At 39.2% G+C, this 22,504-nt stretch overlaps 1 protein-coding gene across 3 annotated transcripts; it reads right to left on the bottom strand.

Moving 5' to 3' along the window:
• Nucleotides 1-5,345: 5,345 nt before the first annotated feature.
• SFTPD (surfactant protein D) lies at nucleotides 5,346-21,993 on the bottom strand. Of its 3 annotated transcripts, none has more exons than XM_059477196.1 (5): nucleotides 21,969-21,993; nucleotides 19,880-19,934; nucleotides 7,710-7,848; nucleotides 6,627-6,698; nucleotides 5,346-5,906 (listed from the first exon to the last, which is right to left on the bottom strand). In XM_059477196.1, the coding sequence occupies exons 3-5, from the start codon at nucleotides 7,831-7,833 to the stop codon at nucleotides 5,530-5,532; spliced, it is 573 nt and encodes a 190-aa protein (XP_059333179.1). In that variant the 5' UTR covers nucleotides 7,834-7,848; nucleotides 19,880-19,934; nucleotides 21,969-21,993; the 3' UTR covers nucleotides 5,346-5,529. The 3 variants fall into 3 exon arrangements, with proteins under 3 accessions (XP_059333179.1, XP_059333178.1, XP_059333180.1); XM_059477195.1 differs by lacking the exon at nucleotides 21,969-21,993 and adding an exon at nucleotides 15,344-15,468 and having other exon boundaries at nucleotides 19,880-20,070; XM_059477197.1 differs by lacking the exons at nucleotides 19,880-19,934; nucleotides 21,969-21,993 and adding an exon at nucleotides 11,024-11,043.
• Between the last annotated feature and the right edge of the window lie 511 nt (nucleotides 21,994-22,504).

Here is a 22,504-nt window from a genome sequence, read left to right as displayed (position 1 = left end):
TTTTATCCAGTGGAGCAAGAACCTCTCAGTGAAGGAAAAAGGTTGCTTTATGCCAGTCCTGTAAGAACAGAGGCCCAAGATGAGAAGCATCACTGAAATGGAGATGGCCTTGCCAAGTATTTTACAGATGTTCTCAGCTCTGTGCAGTGGAGGCTTTGAGGAAAGGTGTTTGAGTCTGTGTTCCAGTTCAACCAAGTCAGATGTGGCCACATCATGCTTGTGCCAGGCCAGCATCCTGGTGCTGCAGCAAGGCCAGCAGCCAGGACAGCAGGGGAATGAGGTGCTTTGGGACTGGAAGGGGAATGTCAGCAGTGTCTGTATTATTCTAACTAATGCTACTGGGTCTGGGCTAGGCCAGATCACCTCCACAGACACTGTGCACCCTCACCTCAGCCTCTGATGTGTGCCTCAAGGCCTTTGTCCTTGGTGGTGTGCCCACAGATGCTGGATTAAATCCTGCTGCATTGTTTATTGAGTGCCCTTGAGTGCACTAGTCCTGTGAAAAACAAATAGGCAGTACCCAGCTGTGTGCATGCTGACAGAAGAGGGCTGTTTTAAATTTGCACGAGTTACCTTTGTTTCAAGCTTCTTGTCAAACTTCAAGTTTCTTAGCTTTTGAGTGTTTGATGTAATGCTTTCAACATTCTTCCGGCAGAGATTTTTTACTTTTTATTTTTGGGGAAAAAAGCCCCACCAAAATCAAACAGAGAACGTGAGACAAGGCAGTACCTGGGTTCTAGATGAGCCCTGGAAAAGGTCACTGGCAGAGCCTGGCCCTTTGCATCCATGGTGAGAACAACTTGAACATTTAATTGCACCTGGAAGAAACCACAAGTTGGGCAAGTGTGAGATGAGGAGGAGGCTTGGCCGGCAGTTGTGGGTTTCACATGCTGACTCAGGGCCTGGAAAACCAGGAGGGGGACAAAAGGTTCCTTGTCATAGACTCCTGAGGAAAAACTGATGTAGGTTGGATAAACTGTAAACCTTTCTTGCCTTGATTTTCATCAGCATATTAATAAGATAGTGCAAGTTAAATAGATATTTAAATACCCCTTCATTTCTAATATGCTTGTTTATGGTTGCCTAATAGACTATTTTATATAACCACCATAGCTTGTAAACTATTTTCTGATCTTTCCTTGAACCACATATCACAGAGGTCTAGCAAGATTCAAGGACACAGATCTGATAAAGAACAAACTATTTTTGAGTATTGAGATAACTTTTCTTCAGTTTCCACATTGATCAGTAAGAAGTTTCCTAGTTTCAGTGGCAGTGAAGCAAATGATGGATATTCTGAGTAGGTTTTGTTGTGCAGTGTATGTAGGCAAAGGCAAAACCTGCTAAGGACAGAGGCTGGTCAGTGCTGCTCTCTTAGCTGCTCTGAGAAATACAGGCAGAGTTGAATGGCTGTGTGCTCTTTCCTTAAGTCTGTTTGTTACCCTTGCCTTGGTATACTCAGTCTCTTGAAAGTTAGGTTTTTTCTTCCATGGTGCTATTCACAGGTAACCTTAAAAATTATTTTCTTATTCTCTGTTTGTATTTAAATGCCCCCAACCCTTGCAATATTTTCTGTTAAAGTTGATTTTGTTCTGTTCTGCCGTTGTTTCCACCCTACCTTGTTTCCACCTTGTCCTGTGTTTTCTGCATTTCAGAATAATTTTCAGACTGTCCCCAGCCACTCCCTTATCCCTGGGAATAGCAGGAAGAGCACAGAGCATGGGGAGACACAAGGTCCCATTTCTCAGAGGAGGGTTGAGGCTATTTTTGCTGAGCACTAAAAGCAATTCAGCAAGATGTAGACACTTGGGATAGCAGACTTCAACAGGCATTTTAAAAATTAAATGATGAGCGGCATTTTAGAGCAGAAAGTCTTTATTTTACCTGTGTAGCAGTGCACATGAATGCCATCTTGCCCCATGAGCTAAGGTGAAGGGTCCACGAGGAGGGCTCTGGATGTCTCTGATATGTCACTTGGTGCAGCTCAGCTGAGAAAAAACACAGAAGCTGTATAGCCAATGGAAAACAAGACTATATCTCATTTCTTTAACAGCTAAACAGTTCCCATTGCCACAGCCTCCTCAAGGGTTAAGGTACCTTTGCCCTGCAGTGTTGTTCAGCTCCTGAGCCACAAGGGCAGAGATGGGTGAAAGCTTCATTCCAGGTTTCACTTGGCATCACCTGGGTTACAGCCCTTGAGGCAGATTCTGCCAAACCCTAACAGGGACTTCAAAAAAAAAAAACCCCAGACCTCTTATTTTTTTTTAAGGCGCTACTCTAATTTCCAAGAATCCTGTAACCATTGTGTTTTGGAATCAGCTGTGTTTGTGTAGCTGTTGGCTAACAGGATTTTAAAAAAGTGTGCTTCAGCTTCCCATAATGAAAGATCACTTGCAACCTGATACTCTGAGCTACAGCTCACAATTTATACAAGATAAGGCAGCCCTGCCAGCCTGTGTCACATCCTGCCAGTTGGGTTCACAAGAGGTTGAACTGGAACTCGGTTTTCTCAAGAACCATGGGCCATGGGGTTTTTTTTAATCAAGTTTCTACAAAAATCAGAAAAATTTGTGTTTGCTGGAATCAATGGTTTCTTCACATGTGGTAGGGATTGATGGGGGCAGGTGTGAGGTTTTTGAATGCTCAAAATTGATAACAGTACTTCTAAGCTAAAATAACTAATTATATTATACCATTATAAAAGAGGATATCAATCTAGATCAGAGAAAATTCTCTCTGAAATAAATATCCATAATTTTTCTGGCCTAAGTCTAAATGTTAAACATACCTTATTAACTATACTCAATTTCTTTCATGTGAGACAGGATCCACTTGCCTCAAAAGGGTTGGAATTTTTGCGACCTTTTTACTTGTACTAGGATCTTAATTCCTAAAAGACAGCTTCTATAACATGTGGGGAGTAACTAATTTTCTGATTTAAAGATCTTACCTTTATGTTGCACTTCTGTAGCAAATTATTATAAATGAAGAAGAAAGGATTAACCTGGATTTTTCCTGGTCTGGTCATTATACATCAGGAATTATTATTGCACTTTTAAGGAAAGATTTTATAATATTTGTTTATGTTACCATAGCAGAACACAGAAACAATGTATTTTGTTTCTTCATGTGCCCAACCTATCTGTCCATTAAAAAAAAAAAAAAAAAAAAAAACAAACAACAAACATAGATGGAGAATTCAGATCTTTCACAAAAAACCAGACTGAAATGCTGGTATTTCAAATAGCATTTGAAGGTATGAACTGATAGAGTTATACACCAAACACACACAAAAAAAGCCATATCAAAATTTAAAAAATAACAATTTCTGGATATTTTTTCTTCTGTGGAACTGCAGAGAATAATCAAGCAACATTACAGATCAAGTGTGAACCATAAAGAGGAAAGCACTGCCTAGGAGTTCTCTGTCTGGATCTGAGGAGCTTTTATTTTTCCGCAGCATGTATGTGTTTAATTTGATTTTTTTCTCCTTTTTTCAATCATAATGGCTAAAGCAGAAAAAAATAGGCTTTTAGACCTAGCTTAGATACTTTGCTAATTGATGTAATAAATACTAGCTTGTGACTGGAAAATAAAAATCTTATTTTTCTTAACTGGATGAAAAACACTCTGCTGTTTTGAAGTCTAAATCTGTTTAGATATAGATGTTATGTGGTGCTAAAACATTTGTAAAACATTTTTATACATTAAGGGTCTTTACAAGAGATCTCTACAGTCATTTTGCAGCCCCAAATGTGGTAGAAATAAATTTTTCATTAACTAAAGGAATAGGATATCCCAAAACTAGTTGGAGATATAAGTAAATGAATATGCTTTTTCAGTTCAGAGAGTAAAAGATGATGTTGGTAGGGATTTTTTGGGGGAGGGATTTGGTAACTTCTTGTGACGGGTAAACACTTTGCTCTAACAAAGAAACTGCACAGTTAGACTCAAAAACTGCTAATGAGGTTTGCTTATTAAAATACTAATGTTTAAGAGGTAGCTTTAAGTAAATCTTCAACCCTTTCTGGCAGATTTAGTGTAGCTGGTTAGATCTAAACCCAGGAAAATGAAAAGGTATAAATTTAGCCTTACCTTTTTTCTCAATGTATCCACAGAGTGAGTGTTGTCATGGCTCTATGAAACTTTTGGCTAAAATGGTACCATGGTCATAGGTCTCAAAACTCCTGCCTTGGAAAGCAGGTTTGGAAGCAGGTTCACACTTTGAAATCTATCCAGCGTGGTCCTGGGTGTACCTTCTCCATTTCAGAGTCCCAGTCTGCTCTCTTATATCAGTTGGAGTGCTGGATGAACCTTGGGGATTAATCATCCCTTGCCAAAATTTTGGCAGGGCTTGCAGTGAATGGGAATAGACCCTACCCCTCTTCCTCCCCATGGGAGGCTTGGGAACATCTGGGACTGCCCAGAGTCAGGCCCAGCTCCCAGGGGCTCCTGCACAGAGCCAGATGTGGGGGAGGAGATCGTGTTTCATGCATAAAGTTTAAAGCTGGTGCTTTCTTTTTTTACCCCCCTCAGGTAGTGTGGAAATGAGGATGGATGAGCCCAGGGCTTCCTCACTGCAAGGTAAGAATGTGAGAATTGGCTGCTGTGGTAACTCTGCCCAGCTGCCCCTGCTGCTCACCAGCTGCCCAAACAGAGTAGCAGGGAGAATATTCTGTGAAATTTTGCTTCTCGGTCTTACCAGATTTGAGTAGAAGTCTGTCTGTGCTGTTGCTTGGTATATAACATCAGCAGAGATGTTTGTGTTTGAACTGATTGAACTTCCACTCTTAGCTGCCTTCCCAAAATATTATCTGCTTTGGGAAAAGACAGGTGGCCTTCCAACACTGCAGTCCCATGGTTTTCTGAGGGAATCTGCTGTTTTAGCAACAAAATGCAATTTTTGGCATTTTATACACTCTATCTACTTGAACTGAGTGCAATATTTATCTTTGTCTTTATTATAGAGAGTAGCCTCTGAAACTAGAAAAATTAATTGTAACTAGTACTGTTGATATTTTTATAAAACAAAAGGTGGATGCTAATGAATCAGTGAGTGGTTCAATGTGACACAGGCTCTGTGATTGAAAGTGATGTCCACAACCTGAAACCATAATTACTCCAGTGAAGTCAACCTCTGTGCATCTCTTTTGAGGCAGACACTATTAATTACTTCAAAATGCTTCCAACTATGACACCATGGGCAATTTTAACTTCAGCGTTTCCAATCTCCCAAACCTTGGAATTTTCCTCTAGCCTTCATAAAGGTATGGAGACAATCTGCCATGAGAAATGAATTCTGAGGTATTCCCAACCCTCCAAAAGGGAGAAACACACCAAGCACATCAGTTCAGGCACATTTTAATCATGTTAATCACCTAGAAAATTTGGCATTTTCCTAAGGCTAAAAAATATCACAATATGATTAATCTTATATTTTAGGATACAGAGAAATTGCAGGAATTTAATCAACCTGAAACACAGATACTTCATTATCTCCATTCTCTGAGGTGGCTGAAAGGCCATTCTCTAAAATTCACAGATTGTGAGACGGTACATATTGCATTTTTTGTCATTCCAGGTGCCATCAGTGTACATCTCCACACATTTCTCTTTCTCTTTGCCATTGGGCTCATGCTGGTGCCAGTTGCTATAAATCAGAGGCATGCCATTTAAATACTTAACCTGACCTGAAGTCTCCCCCTTTCTAATGCCCAGGTAAGCATATTGGTTATACTGCTTCACAATGTCCATAATAGCTTTATTCTCCTCCTCATTCTTGGGGGCTGCAAGAGTTCCTCCAACCTCTTCACAGGATTGCAGTGCAGACACAAAGTCAGCTTTCTTCCCATTGCTAGCAAGTATTTTCTCTCCTACTTTTCTTATTTTCCCATTCAAAGCAAGCGCTGAAACATGAAAAGAGTTAGCTTTGTAAATTCTCTATGGCATACTGAAGTACAAGCAAATAAAAAGAAATCAAGAGATGAAAACTAAAAGTGTTAAAAGGAACAGAGGGAAAAATTGAGCTAAGGAAGAAGAGAAATAAAGATCCTTAATTTTATCCATTCACTAACTGCCCACTAAATATATTTTTCTGCTTGTGACCACTTGGCCTTATCTCCAAGACAAGGATGTCCCACCAACATCTGCTAAATATCAGCCCTATTATATTTTGTGTACTTTTTAAAGATGATCAGTGGTACTTTCTAAAGATGATCAGTGTGCTTCAGATTTGAGCAAGGGAAACAGAAAAATGATAATTGTTTTGTGAATCTCTTTCAGTACAAAACAATTTAGAACCTTTAACAATCTGGTCACTGATAGATAAAAGTGGTACAAGATATCCATGAATCCATGTGGAAAGTGCAATATCAGGTAGTTGAAATATTCTTAAAAATAAACCCAATTTGAATAAAAGTGCATTATGACTGCCAAGAGGAATCTGCTTCCCTCCAGAGAAATAAGAACCCTGACTTCCCCTCCTTTGAGTGAGAAAATGGAGTTTTGGGGTGTAACACCCATTCCAAATGCAGTTTCTTTCCTGCAAGTCATGGTTCTATAACTAACTTTGCCTATTGCACTTAAAATTGATTGTGAGCTGAAAAAGTAACAAGGGGAAGAATTACCAGCCTCAAGTTGGAAAAGTCGGTGCTTCAAATTTGCTAAAGCAAATTTGCTGGCCAGAGAATCAGGCAGACCTACACAGATAAAAACAAAAGTTAAACAGTTATACTAGGCTGTGCTGCTAGGAACAATCCCCTGGATTACAGCAATTACTTTCCAGAACTAACTTGCAAATGCATTTTTTAACATCAGCAAGAGTAAAATAAATATTTTCACAGTATTTTTTCACATTGTTGTTAATATATATTAAAGCAAACTAACAAAAACATCCAATCCACTGAAATGATGGTAATTCTCCTCTGCAGAAAAGAAACTGAAGCTCTACAGGTTGAAGCCTTTTGTTAGTTTACCTATGAAACTGGCTTTGCCAAAGACAGGTTTCATTGGTAATGGCAGGCATGAGGAACACTCTGAGGAGGAAACAGTTTCTATGGCACCGTGTGACTTTCTTTTTCAAGTGCTGGGTGTTTATCTTGCTTTAATGGGAGCCATAAACAGTGGTAGTGGAAGGTTTCTGAATAGCATAAAATAAATCCAGCACTGCTTGCTAAAGATGGGAACCCACTGCAAAGGTAGATTCTTTTTTTCCTACCATTCTCCACAGGTAACGAGGGTCCTATGTGTAGAATAAAGTCACTAATGTACTCTCATGATCACAATCCACAATCCACAGCTAAAATAAACAGCAATGGAGAAGCACAAAACATTGCTGCATCCCCAGCAACACTGCAGCTCCTACTGCACTTCACAATCCATTAAAATCCCCCCATATTTGACCTAATGCAGGGAGACTGGGAATAATTCTAATAGTGCTTTAGCCTTGCCAGCAGACCTGGAGAAAACATTTCTACATATATATAAAATATTTATATGTTAGAGTGTTGATAACTGGTTCAATTCCTCTCTTCCCCCAGAAGAGAGAGGAGACCCATTTTTTAGAAAAAAACAAACTGCCCATTTCCTCCATTCTCTTTTCCTTCCTGTGCTTAACACATCTACTTCCTTGAGGGCACGTGTCCTTCTGTGTTATCTGTTCATGCAGCCTTTGTGAGGTGGGTCTCTTGCAAAATAGGAAGTTTGCTTACCTTTCAGACCATTCCTTCCAGGGATACCAGGCAGCCCAGAAATTTCTGGGCATTTACTCAATGCATGGCAAGTCACTAACAAAGCAGCCAGTGCTATGAGGGTGTAGGATGAGTAAGACAACATGATTTCTCAGGCCAGCTGTAAAAAAAGCCATCACACATTTGTCAGGTAATTCTGTAAGAAATTGTAGACATTGGTTTATACAGCTGCACACTTCCCCCCCCCATCACCCCTTCTTGAAATTTACATTATTTCCTTGTTTAAATAAAGTTTATATTTCAGATGTAAAAGATTTATTTTGCAAACATTGTGTAGTTTATACACAAAACTCTTTCTAGACTGATAAACTTGGAGTAGTGAAGATAAATTAGCCCTTTCACTGTCGCTGACTATTTGTTGGATTAATCCTTGAGAAATGATAAGCTCAGAGGTAACTGATCACACTTAAGCCATTAGCTGTCTGCAAGGACTGTAATCACCCAATGATGCATAGGATATTAACCAGAAAGGCAGATCTGTCACAGTGGGACTGGTCATGTTTGGGAGCTCGTTACAGCACAACGCTATCTAAGCACATTTATTTGGCATAAACAGATACTGTTTTACACATGGGCAAAACTTCACAGCTCAATTGACATTCCTATCCTGTTTTGAACAAAATTCCACAAGCTTGAAAATGTCAGTTAATCTTGTAGAAAATAAACTTTTGCTGGTTGGCAAAAGGCTTATTCATCTTATTTTATACCCACAGATAAAACAACAACTAGGGTTATAATCTGAGTGCTGAGCTATCATGACTAAAAAGCATTTTAAAACCATATATTGTGGGTTGTTTACAGCAGAGTGAGTGGGTGTGCAGCTGTGAAACCTGAAGGACTGTAAGATACTATGGCATTCAAATATACAGTTATTGACATCTTTCAGTTAAACTAACAGGAGATATAAAGAAAGGTTCAAGATGCCAGAATGTGTATCTGCGTCCAATGGGGTGATGCTCATGGGTTGACTCATACAAAACAAATAATATCCATTACTTCACTTTTTTAATTGGCACAAATCAAAGAGGATCCTGTACCTGCTCTCTCTTAAAAACTTCCATCTTTTAAAAAAAATCAGCATTTACACATACTAGGTTCTAAGTCTAACTCCACTTAAAATTTAAAATAAAAGCTTGGTTGGCTTGAATGTGGTAAGATTATTAACATCTAGGTTCATCTAGCTATAACAAGGTATTTGCTATTACATTTCAAATTATATATGCCAAGCAGAATAAAAATATCATCTAGTGTCATTTATTAAGTGAAGTAAGCTTTTAAAAGAAAAAGCATTGTTTAGATCTTCCATATTGACTCTTTTATAGGAGGTTATTTTTAATCTGCATCAACAGCAACTGGTTTTTCTAGGGGAATTGTTGTAGTGTGTTTTTAAGTTTCTCAGTTTGCTCCCTCATTTTATGTATGTTCTCCCTTTGTTCTCCATAAATGGTTCCTCTCTTCCCAGTTTTCCCGCCGCTATTGCCCTGACAGTTGAGTTACTGTGGTTACCCCTGCCCCCGTTAGTTGTCAATCTCCCAAGTTACATAACTGCTCCTCCCTTATCCCACCATATAAGTAAAGTTTTCCTCCCCCCTGGGCCCAGTCAATCACCCCCCACTCCTCCCTGCTTTCGAGAACATTCTTCTCTCTGGGGGTTGGGGTTGGCTGGCGTCCCGGGGCCCCTCCTTTGTTCTGTGCTTATTGGATAAGTTCTTGTGTCAGTTTTCTTATGTACAGCCCCACATGTTCCCCTATTGCTTAGCTGGGCTTCCCCTTCGTTCTCCACCCCTTCCCTGTAAAAACTCTGTCTCCCTCCCCACCCCCGTGTTCGGGGCCGTTTGCTGTGGGTTTTTCCACCTGTTGGTTGCCCTTTTTGCTGCCTGTGGGCTCCTCAATAAACCGACGTTTTACCCCCAGCAAGTGGTCGCCTCCTCACTCGTCTCGTCCTGCGTGAACCCAAGGCCGCAATCCAGCGCAGCCCGAGGCCAGGACGCCAAGGGGGGCTGGCTTCTGATGCTCAGGGGCGTCGCTCCCCTTTTGCTAGCCGGACTTAGGGCCGTGCGCGCCCTCGCGCAGGGAATGTCTCATCAACATCAGTCTGATGCGACATACCCTTGAATATACAAATAGTCAATTTTGTCATAAATTTGCAGCATATAGGATCTGTTTAACTAGCAGCAGTATGGTCAAGAACGTGCACTTTAAACAATGTAAAATCAAATCCACCTGAGAGCAGATGTGCAGTATCAAAGTGCTGTTGAGTTTGGTTTGTTGAATTTGGAGCATCTCGGGTTGTTTGCCCTTTACTGAAGGCCAGCAGAGCCCTCTGGAAACACTGGCCAGTGACTCAGAGAGAGCAGGTTATTAAAGACCCTAACAGAAACCTACCTTAGGTGATAGGAATACTTACATCCTTGAGATAAGGAAATGCAATTACAACGTGGACCCTTTGCCTGGTGATGATCATTCAGGGAATTACATTTCAATGGGCTACTGCATCCAGCTCATAATTGGATTATGATGCAGAGTCAGACCCCTGATCAGTTATATAGCAAAACTGAAAAAACACAGCCCTTCAGTTTTAATCCAGTTTTAATGACCTTCATCAGTCATTACTATCTAGTGTCCTTCAGGCACCTCCTTATCTACCAAAATTGCTAGTATAAGCAAAGCAAAAAAATTACTAATAAAGGGAAATTTAATTGTAGAATGTAAATATGACCACAGCAATCAAAAGGAACAGATTTGCCTTCTAGCTGAAATTCTTTGTGATTTATTAAAAGGAAATTCAACTTACCCTTCTGCTTCAAAATGAAATGAAAAATCAGTTCACACCAATTCCCTTTATATAGTGTGGTGTTTGTTAAATGATATGGCTGAAGTGGATACTGAGGCCACGAATGAGCTTTTTCAGTTTTGCTCATATGTTTGTTATGCAAATACTGAGGCCAGTTTTAAGGGCTGAGAAATTTCTTTTTTTTAACAAAATAAAGCCAAAGTTGTAGAAAATACAACCCAGAACTAACAGATAACCCCAGATTTGTAGACACAAAAGATATAAAACTGTAAAGTAACTTTCAGCAATTTTAGGCCATATTTTAAAATGGTTTGTTGTGTTATAAAAGCAAAAAATGGCAGATGGCCACCAGTGGCTCTTGTGAAAGGAAAGATAATCTTGTGATTAATCTTGGGGAAGCCTGGTACCTTCCAAATAGTCTGACCCAGTAATCAGAATTCTAAACTTTCCTCCCTCTCTGTATCTGATGTATTTATCTTACCTTAATACAATTTTCTAGCTATGTGCTAGAATGCTCATTCTGGTCTCTCTTGCACAAGACAGCTGCTCCTCTCTTGGTCAGAGATGGATCTTGGAAAAAATCTGTATACATGCACAAAATTCTCAAATGGATTTAAAAAAAAAGAAGAAACCAGAGCTTTTGCTCCTGCTGTTTCCCAGAAATACATATTGGGATTTTGCAACTCCCTTCTGGTTCTGATGCATTCTACTCTAAAATGATTGATCCTAGATGGGGTTTGTTTTATAAACCCCAGCAAGACAACACATCAATGTTTCACCTGAGAGACAAAAATATCTCAGCTTCACAGATTTTCTGTGTTTTGTCAGTTTATACTGTGGTCTCTATTTTTCATTTGCATTTCACTGAAACTATTTAAGTTTTGTCATCACCCCTAATAATAGTGTTATTCTTTCTGAATGATTCCAGCAGGATTCATAGCTGCAATCTAACATCTTTAGACTCCCTGTCCAGCAATTAGAAATGTTTAATATCAACTGGCCGACCTAGCCAAGATAAAATATCAAAGCAGAAGATGCATTTAGGATTCCCCTTAGACATAGTGCAGGCACTTAAATACAACTCCATTCACAACTGTGAGCCTTTTCCTGCAGTTAAACTGCCCAGCATGGCCTGTTCTCCATCTCAAAAACCCCTACAAATAGCAAACTGAGGGTGTAGCAGGTTTCTTAGCAAATGATCAGTTAACACTCACAGATGTATGCTCTAGATAATCTATCTTCAGTCCTTCCTCTGCCAGATGGGCAGCAGAGCTCTGAATGCACATTAGTCCTTCTGCACCACCAATGGAAACTCTTTCTCTCTGTAGTCCAGATGAGGTAGATGTAAAAAACTGGTGTTGAGTGGATAAGATGTGGGTTAGACAGTACCAAACAGATATTTTTCCCATTCCTTTTGCAGTTTGGAAATAGCACAGATACCAGACAATTGACCACAAAGACACAGGTAATTCTGTTTCTGGATGGCAGCAGACCTCTGGGGTACATAGGAAATTTCTTCAATTCCAGAATAAGATGAGACTTAATGGATCCCGATTATGAGAAGCAATATTTTAAATATTGCTAGGTGCCCAATTTCTTGGGAATGTTACCAGAATAAAATCTCAACAGATCTAATTTCTAGGTAACTCTGCAACATTTGTAAGGGCTGGTTTTTCTGCTGCATCACTGCATACATATGCAGCTCTAACACATGAACAGGATAAGTCTCTGGAGATTTGTACTGTTTCTTCCGCCTAACACAGTTCATATTAAAAGAGAATTAAAGAATTGAAATCATTAAACAGGGAGATCAGTAAAGCTCCAGTAGCTTATCTCTATTCATTTATGAAAGTGTGACATGAGCAAAACATGGCTTATGATCTAGGAAAATGTTATCAATTCTTATCTTTTGGTAGAACTTTTGAAGAAAGATACATTTGATAACAGTTATTCTCCCATGAGTCAGATCATACACAATGGAATCTGATAAGAAATCTAAAACATAATGCAATGTGAGAGATTACTTAGTCATTAGATTTACTTTCCTTAGTTATGCAGCAGAGAATGAGGGAAAACAAAGATACTCAACAAGGAAGAAAGAAAGTAAATATTTTTTCTGCATCCTAGCATCCCTGTAGAATAGCTGGGATAGGAATTCTGAAATTTGCAGGTAAACCTGTGTGGTAATGGTGAAGGCCTTTAGCTGGGAAACACCCACAAAACTCAGCCAGGGAATTTTAATGGTTTCAGAGGACCCCAGGTGCTGCATGCCTTCTTCTAGCATTAGGAAAACCCATAAGAATATTAAATATGATCTTCTGACAGTGGATTAAACCCAAACCCTGCTCAACTCAGCAAAGGAGAACTTGGGGGAAAAATGGAATCTGATTTTCAAGATGTCATGTGGCCAAAATAACAGCTTTCTATAACAGCTCTGCATGCTAGCCTCAAAAAACTAATTACCAAGGAAGTTTCAGAACCAGAACTAATTTTATACAGCTTTCAAGCCTCTCAATTTCAGAACACAAGGTAAACTCCTCATTTTGCTGTTTTGAAGTGAGCTGATCACTAACTGATTATGATAATAGCATATCCTGATCTGTGTAAAGCTATGTTGTGCTCTTTCACACAAAATAGTGATTCACAGCCTTGCTAGTTTATAGTAGCGATTTGTGAGACAATAATTTAAAGTGTGTCACTGCGCTGCAAGTTCCTGATATTGACTCTCTGAGCGAGTCCTGGTACAGCATCTGTGTGGTAAGCAGGTGTGGTCCATTCTCCATGTTTACCTCCTTCAAAACAATAGTCATTTTCATATTTGCATTCTAGCATTTCCACTGTAATTTATTTGCTGAGCTTTAAATCATATAGAGTTAAGTGTCTATAGTTAGCTTTAAGAGGGCTCATTGGCATCAGCTCAAGACTTCACCAGAAATACAGGGCACTAAGCGTATGTCACCTCTTATGTCATGAAACAACCCAGTAGGTGAAGTGTTACCTCCTCCCCTCCTGCAATTCAATTTTATTGACACAAAACCAAACAAAAATATGGGAAGTTCAACAGTCCCCGCCTTTGGAAAATAAGAAGCACAGATAAAATAATTTGTATGCTAATTCACAGTGCACTGATGCAGAAATGGGAGCAAAAAAATGTAGACAGTGAGGCACTTAACCACACTGCTAATACTGAAAGAAAACTCTGCTCTGTTTGCCCTAGACCTTAACTTGAGGATAAACACATTATAGGAAGAATGTAATTGCTGATGAGACCTGTTTATATTTATGAAAAAAGCATGGCATCAGAGAAATACTGTTATTTTGGGGAAACACTGTTATTTTGGGAGTGGATCCCAGGGAGATTTCTATGTTTAAGTGTACACAGGTAGATGTAGAAGGAGAAAGAATACTGAATATAGATAATGAGTTTCCAAGCAGAGATGAGGAGCAGAGCTTGGAGCATTGGATTTTAAAGAGCTGGCTTCACCAGACTGAACTGAACCTTAACTCTAACCCAAATTCCTTTCAATCTATCAATTTTCTATTCTAGGAAAAACAATTCAAACTTTGCTATCAAGAAAAGAGGTGACCAGATTTCAGTTTCTTTTTTTTAAAGTCATGGTTCTCTCCTGCCAAAGAACTTTCAAGTTAAATCTATGTTAACAGAAGTACCTGGCCTTTGCTTTCAGATTACATTAGATTCCTTCTCTCTCATATACTTAAAATAGTTGATTTAAAGTACAGATATCAAAGTGGTCTCTTGGGTTTTGTGAAAATGGTAGGCAAGTTGCTAGATTAAAGTAATTTTGACTGAACTATTGTTTCTATGCCTTGAATTAAAAAAGGAGAAAGTCAAACAGCACATTAAAACAAAGGCATCAAGCAGCTCTTGCTTTGACAATAAAATTTCTAGACAGAGCTTTCTTCCTTCCTTTGGGCAGACCAAGTGCTCTTCCCTTCCCAAACTCATTATCTAGGTTTAGTAAAAGTTTGGACCACACTCTAATCAGCTTCTATCTTGTCTTTTCATAAACAGAAACATTTCACTCTAAATTCACAACCTAGTAATGTTTTCAAGTCTGTTTCTTACCTGTTTCAGAGCTAGCTAAACTAAAGAGAGATGTTATTCCTAGGATCACTGAGGAATCCTTTTATTTTCCCCTCAGATCATCAATTCACCTTTTTATCCTGTAGGACACATCACCAACTCTAATTCCTCCTTCCATCTCCTGCAGCAAGCAGCCCCCTTACAGGAATACTGCCTAACAGCATGGGGCATGACTCCTGATCTTTGTTCAACAGCACAAGGAAATTACTCACTGCAATGTCACTTAGGTGTGTCACAGAGGAGTAAACATTGCCCTCTTTCACTGGGAACAGTGCAAGGAGTAATGCTGGAGGTGTCCTGCCACTTTGTGTTCCCATAGAGATGGGAACACCACTTACCTCCCATCAAAAGGGGTAATACGAAGCAATTTATGCTTGAACAGCCACTGGCCAGCATTGCCTTGGAAACGTGTGCTTGCAATTCATATCTTGCCCTTATGAATAGCCACCTGGCTCTTGCTGTCAATTTAAAATAATCTAGCCTGCTGATGGGAAAAAAATTCTGCCAAGCTCTTATTATGTTGTTATTGCTGGGAAATGGCTGTGTAATGTCTCACTGATAAGTGTTAGAACATATGTATCCAAAAGCATTGTCAAAGTCTTATTTGCAATAGAAATTCAAAGTTCTTGGGAGAAACTTGTGGTTGAAAACACATGGCAGAAAATACAGAGTAGCAAAGGAAAATAATAAACTCACCAAGATGCTGTTAAGGTCTGATGATCACAGTGAAATGAAGCTGCATTGTATTTTACTGAAGGGACACAACCATTAATGAATTCTCAGCAAGCATCACCTATTGCGGTTTTTATTGCTATTATGAGCTGAAAATTAAGATAACAGTTATAACAGAATTCCATTTCCCGCAGATTTTTCCAGGACAGTGAACACAAAGTTGAAAGAAAGCAACCTTTGATTGATACATCTCAGCTGATTTGAAGCTAGTTAAGGTGCAGTTTTTGCAGAGGCTTTGGTGCAGAAATATTCTTGGAAGGTTCCTGCAACGGTAAACGAGAAAAGCTCTATTTAAAGCCCCTTGAAATTCAGCTAATGGATAAAAACAAGGAACAGATGAAGACTCAAAGAAGTAGAAATAAAACAAACGGGAATGAACAGAGTTCTACCCCCTCAGATTCTCTCTCAAGAGAGGGGAAGATCTTGAATGTTGCTTGAGGCCAAAATGATTCAAAGTGAAAAAGTTTAGTAGGTTATTAAAACACAGCAGACTTAACTTGAATGACAAATCAAAGAGAATGTTTAATAACTCTGAGAAATGTAATAACCAGAATGTCAACTACTTAACTAATAAAATATCATTTTGTTATTCCATGGGGGTCATCCCTTACAGCCTTTAAGGAAGATTAAACATAATTTTTGTTAGTAAGACAAAAGAAACTCGATACAATTATTGAAAATCATTTCAGCTACCTATTCTAGTATAAAATATACCTTTTATAGTATAAGGAAAGGATTACATTTATTTATAAATTCGTTTTGGCACTCTTACTTGGATTTGAGGACTCATTCTAGGCAGACAGGAACATGCTTGTTTCCCAGGAGTGGGAATCTACACAAGAGCTCCTCAAACATTCTCATTTTTCAAGTAGTCTCATTGTTTGTCTGCCTTACCAGAACACCTCAGGGACCAAAGCTAGAAACCAGGTTTTCCCCAGCTCTGTGCACAGCCCAGCCTGCTGGGCACAGCAGAGTGCCTCTTGCTCAGGCTCAGCCATTGCCATTGCTCCTGTGGGCAGTCCCCTGAAACTGGAGTGATTTTAAGTATTAACCTCTAAAATTTAGTTTTCAAAACCTTGAGAACTGTGCTCCTGCTTTGGTACCAGTGTCACCATGCCAGTAGTACATTGCATTTCTCTAGAATCTATTTTCCTACACAAATGGGGCCCAACTGTTTAATAATTGCCATCTTTTATGGGTTTTTTAGCTTTCCTGAGGAACATACTTTGTTATTGCTACAGAGATAAATAATGTAAACTATAATATTTTCAACAACTCACCGTTTGCCAGAATAAAGACCAAATTCAGAACTATTTTGAGAATATTTGACAAAAATAAACATTAGGACTGCATCATTCAAAACCACTGGAGAGCTCCCAGTAACTTGAGACAAAGAGTAATACACAATTTTTAGTGAAGTGATATACATAATAATATGTATCTCTTAAATCTAATATACTTAAGTATATCTAATATATACTTAAGCACTGCAGATACATTTGAACTATTTCTTAAATAACTTTTTAAACTGCTAGTATATGAGAAACTGAAAACTTTTCTTGTCATCCAGTCCTGTCATACTGTTGCCAACACTTAATCCCCACTTATTAAAAATACAGGTTTTGCTTTAAGATAGTATTTAAAACATGGTATTATAAAGAAAAGGAATAGAAATATTTTCACTTTGCTTTGGAAAAGTGTAGAACTTTTCCATTGAAAGGCTTTTAACTTCTTTTCACCATTAGTCATGAAACCTAGAAATGCACTTCACTCATGAAAATGACAGGTGAGATGCTCCAGAGGGAGGCAATTGCAGCTTGAAGCTAAAGACCATGTAGTAGAAAATATAACATCCCACAGAGGACAATCAGAGGCTTCAAGATAATATTTGCTCCACTAGTTTTTGTTGCATAAATAAAAGATCTACTTAACAGGCTTAGGAAGTCCCATAAATACACCCCTTTTTCCATTTTAGCTGCAGCTCTAGAATAAAAAGGTAAAAGGGTTTAAAAAGTACACAATTTCCTCCTGTCTTTAGTTTCTGTGAATACTATGTATGGTTGCTTAGGCAGGGTGGAGAGGGTGTAAGGGGATAGAGAAGTTAATAGCTTGTGATTTGTAGGCAATGTAGTGCTGGTCAAGCCACTTCTGCATGGGACAACGTCACAGCGGTGTCGTTGGACACATAAAGTGCAAGACAGGAGATAAACAAGAGAGTAACTAATGTAGACTAATGTAGACTAATTAGAGTAACTAATGTAAACAAGAGAGTAACTAATCAATATGATTCTGCTGAAGGGGTTTCAGGATTTCCAGCTAAATCTGGTGAAACTCTGTGTCTTTCCATCTCAGCTAAAGAAACTTGCATGGTTTAACTTCTCTTACATCAAAAGAAAACTTTGAATTATAAATGTGCTTGATATAATTGTTGGGGCAGGATGGAAATTTGCACAGAACTTTTTTCCTACACAGCTGAAGCACAAGACAAAGGCAGCCAAGTTTTGTAGCACAGCTGTGCAGGGAAAGGGAAAAGATTCTGTTCAGGATCCTCCCAGGTGAGCCCAGAAAGCCTGATGAGGAAAGGAAACAGTGAAGTTCAGGCTGCTGCACTACTGAGCAGGTGCAGGTGTGCTTGCATGAAGCCCAACACAGCAATCTCAGGCTCTGAAATCAGACACCTAAACATGGGTTGACTGCTGCTCTCACATTCTCTGTACTTAGTCCAGCTGCTTGAAATTTTATCTGAATTTAAACACCCTGGAAGAGGATGCCAGCCAGTTGCACACAGTAGAGTCTTCCTCCCACTGCAAATATGGCAGAAGTTTCTTTGCAGGATGAGCACAGCAGCTCAGCTCAGAGGGACACACTGTGCCACCAGCTGAAGTCATAAACAAAGCAGAGCTCACAGAAAGCCAGGAAAAAGCTCTTACAAGTGTCTGCCCTGAAGCACTGATCTAAACAGCTCAACTGATGTCTGGATCTTCACTGGGGTCACAGGCCATAAAAAGAGATTTTAACTGCAGGTGCCTCAGGACAAAGTCATTTGTGCTAGAGAGAGCACAGAGTATCCAGTGATGCTGCTGGTGGTGAGAGGTTTAGCAGAGCTTAAAAGAGACACAAGGCCATGCCTGGCTTTCCAGGCAATCTTGCATTATTTATTCCCCTGAGCATTTTTGGCCAAACTGCAACCCAGGAATCGTTTTTCACTCCTTAGCTCTCCAGGTGCTAAGCAACAGAGCAGAGCCATTTGGCAGTGCTCAAGTCACAGGCCCTGCATAAAGCTTCTCTCCTCTGCATGTTTAAACTGAAGAGTTTGATGCCTTCACAACAGGAAACCAGCCACAGCAAAGAACACACCTCTCCTGTGCTCTAACTGTGCATTAGTCACTTGCTCCCCCATATTTATGTGTTATAAGTAAAAAGTAAAGCAGTAAGTATGAGCTGCTACTGATTGAATGGCTTCCTGTTTGCACCTTGTAGCTTCCACTAAAAATTGCCACTTGAAAACTAAAGAGAATGAAAAGAGCCTTTCAATGATTGTGTTTTTTCACATGTGACAGGATAGCTCCTCTTGAGTATGTACTTAACCTGAAATTGTGTTTTAGAAAGATAAACCCAGCAGCTGATTAACAAATGCTGCTTTCATCCTGAATTACTTATAAGCTCTGTGGAGGTCATATTAGCACAATATGAGTTGGTTCTAATCAGGGATATAACAGCAAATACAGATTAGTTTATAATTAATGCAAAATTAAGTGGTCATCAGGAATGCTGATTTAAGCCTTCTGGAAGACAATAGACCACAATTTCAAACTCCTTCTTTTTAGCATCTACTGAAGAAAGGTGTTCCTCAAGGAAGAAAAGGTGTCCCTGATGTAAATGATGAAAAAGGTCAGAACTTAGGGCACATCTCATAACACCTTGCTGAATTTTAAAATTTCAAGTAAAATGACTTAGTAAGAGCTCATTTTCTGTTTCTAGGTGTGGCTTCTGCCCTGTGGACTTTTGTCCAGCTGAGATCAGCCTGCCTCCTGCATGATGGCCTTGCAGGCTGTCAGATTGCAGCATCACTGTTCTGCTCCTCTGGGCACTGCCTCAGGACAGGAGAGTTGACCAGGTAACAAAAGGAAGGGAAGCTGGCAGCTCCCTTCTGCTGCTCCCCTTCTGCACAGGAGGTGCTAGAGCTGGGGGAGCATTTCCCTTGAGACGGTTACACCAGGGTAAACCAACAGCACAGGAAATGCTGGAAATGAGGAGTGACGCCAGAAGGAACCTAAAAGCTCAAGGACTGGAGGTTTATTGCAAGAAATGCAGCTCAGATGTTCTATAGATCCAATACTTGCTGAGGCCAAATATGCCTTTCCTGTACACAGTCTGGTTTAAAAGTTAATTATCTGATAACTCTGGGCCATAGGAAACTAGGCATGCAATAGGAATGTTTTCCCATTCTGCTTTTGAGAACTTCCAGTGTGTTTAGCACAAGAGAACTTTTGCACTTACCTGGAAACCAATTTGTGGTTTGTACAGATGCCATTTGAATGAAGCACAGTCTACTCTGAAAATAAACATTAACTTCAGGTTACAAGAAGCTTCATAAATTTCTCAACTCTAATGGAGATTTGCTGGGAAAAGTAATGTAAAAATCAGTCTAAATCACACTTAAGAAGTGAACTCTTGAGAACGTGGCTGATAGGGCAGCAGGAATAATATTTCTAAAAAAAACCCCACAAAATGGTTGAGAGAAAGCAACCATTCATATCTTCAAAATACTACTCCAGTTTTTTGGTTTTTTTTAATCAGTGGTTTAGTCATTGTGACCTACTGGCTGATGCACTGGGAGAAAAATCTATCACTACCCTTAGTCCAGCTGCAGATGAAATGGTCTCAAAACAGTTCACAGTGGTTTTTGGAGACAGTCTCAAAATAGACTTACATAATCATTCCAAATGAATGCATTGGAGACTGAACTATTTCTGATCCGTAAACCCAAATACATCTTTTAAATATTGCACCATTTCCTATGTTTTTAGGTAATAACTATTGATTAAAAATTCCCAGGCAAAATTTTAAGTGTTCTGTTTTTCATAGCTGCAGGACACCAATTAATGCAGAAAAGGAATGCAGTTCACTTAAGAACTGCAAAGATACTTTGCCAGTAATGACAAGGAAGGCATGAAGCAGATCAGCAGATAAATCATACTCTGGAAAATTCATATCCTTTACCAATTTCAGTAATTGCTTTTTTGCTGTACCTGTATAACCTAGTGCAGAGAAAATAAATGTCATTACTTATAAAGTTAGACAGGGAATTAGGCAATGAAAATAACAGCTATAAAACAGATGAGCTGGGCATCAATGGCTCCTCTGTACAGACACATTTTTATGTTTCCATGGGTCCATAACTTGCCAGTGAAGCCACAATCCTTCTCTCCTTAGAGGCACTTAGCTCAGTCTTAAACTAAGTGGAAGACAAATTGAAAATCTGCTCCTCCATGGTTAAACACTTTCAGCCTTCAATGGAAACATTTTTCTTAATTGTCAAAGTTGTAGTACTGGGCTTTCTTGTCGTGATATCCACCCATTCCTAGTGAATACAGTCCGGAATTTTGTAGTTCACCTGAGGTGAAAGAAGCTCCCATCAAGAAAATCATAAAAGCTTATAGGATCACTTCTCTCACATTAAGGACATATCAAACAAGCAGGGCCTTTTGCTTTTTTTTCTGCATGAGCTAAATTCCACTTTGAGAACATCTCAGTAGCAGGCTTTTGGATTTAACTTGACAAAAAAATATTTCTGCTTTCCGCTGCATCTAAATCTTGATTTATATCTCCTGTACCTCAGCTGATGCCTATAGATTGCCAGAACACATCATTTTATTCTCTTCTCATGATTTTGTACTGCACACAAAGCAGCTTGCCTGCCTGGGTTACTGTTTTATTCCTTTTTGTAGTTACAGCACAATTCATTTTCCAATCACATGGGAAGAGCTGCATGAAAATAGCTGAAACTTCAAAAAAGAAATTATTTCCATGTCAGCAGCTGCTGCAGTGGACTTGTGTAGTCACAGGATAAATACCACTCTAGGCTCTAAGTGATCATTATCAGTCAATTTTAGAACCAGAATAAAAGTGCCCCAGGAGCAAAGGCATCACTAAATACTGAGGAAACATAGGGCTGTATGCACTGTCCATTATTTACATCATAAAAGAATGTATCAGAAGCTGCATTTAGAGAGCAATCTCTCCAAGTTTACAGCTCAGCTCCAAGATGAAATAGAGACAAATTTTTCATTTGTTTCAAGATTATTAGCAAGTGTTTCTCTCACGCTGTATTTATGAGGAACTCAGGCAGAAAGAACCACCAGCCTGCTGAGCATGCCATAACTTATTACCCTTGAACCACACATTTAACACATAATGATTGAAAATATGAAATCTGAATTTTACTAGGAGATTCAAAACTGAATCTCCAAGAGAGAACAATTATAAATACACCCTTTATCTTGGTATTCCAGGCCCCTTTTAGGGGCACAGCACAAGCACATGCATCATTTTACCAGGCCAAAAATTATACTTACCTTTACCTTACCTTTTTTGTGTCTATTTAATTCAGCCTCCAAAATCTGTGCTTCTGTTTCCAAAGCAGTTACTTGTCTCTGCAAGTCATCAGTTACTATAAGTGGGACTCAAGGCTGTTATTAAATAATTTATACCAAAATGACTGCACAACACCTGTCTCCAAGATGCTCAGCTCTCCTGTAATCTGATGCCACGTGAAAGAGATATTTGGTTTCCAGAGCAGAAATCACAGGCCACACTGCAGATTTGTTCAGGGAATTTATCCAACTGGGAGTGCCTTATCCCTGATCAAAGTGAACACTTGGATAAGCTTTGAATTCTCAGGGCTGCCAAAGTCATCTTCTGTTCAGAAGGAAAAGCCCAGTTCTCACAGGCAAAACACATGTAAACATTGTAAAATTAATTAAAGTTGGAGCAAAACTCATGAACAGGCAAAGAATGAGAGAAGAAAAAATGCTGTTTATAACATGAGATAGAGGGCTTGGTATTTCACCCGTAGAAAACAACAAGCTGGTGACTCATTCCAGACAATTTCTCCCTCCAGTT

This window comes from Ammospiza nelsoni, chromosome 8 (genome assembly GCF_027579445.1).
Source record: "Ammospiza nelsoni isolate bAmmNel1 chromosome 8, bAmmNel1.pri, whole genome shotgun sequence".
Lineage (NCBI taxonomy): Eukaryota > Metazoa > Chordata > Aves > Passeriformes > Passerellidae > Ammospiza > Ammospiza nelsoni.
Note: the sequence above shows the minus strand (reverse complement) of the source record. Positions and strands in the feature narration are given on the sequence as shown.

What these genes read in the sequence shown, in the direction of transcription:
- SFTPD (XM_059477196.1), bottom strand. Translation starts at nt 7,833, where the DNA reads ATGTTGTCTTACTCATCCTACACCCTCATAGCACTGGCTGCTTTGTTA. An exon ending in TGGAAGGAATGGTCTGAAAG is followed by an intron (nt 6,699 to 7,709) that starts GTAAGCAAACTT and finishes TTATCTGTGTAG; the next exon opens with GTCTGCCTGATTCTCTGGCC. An exon ending in ACTTTTCCAACTTGAGGCTG is followed by an intron (nt 5,907 to 6,626) that starts GTAATTCTTCCC and finishes TTCATGTTTCAG; the next exon opens with CGCTTGCTTTGAATGGGAAA.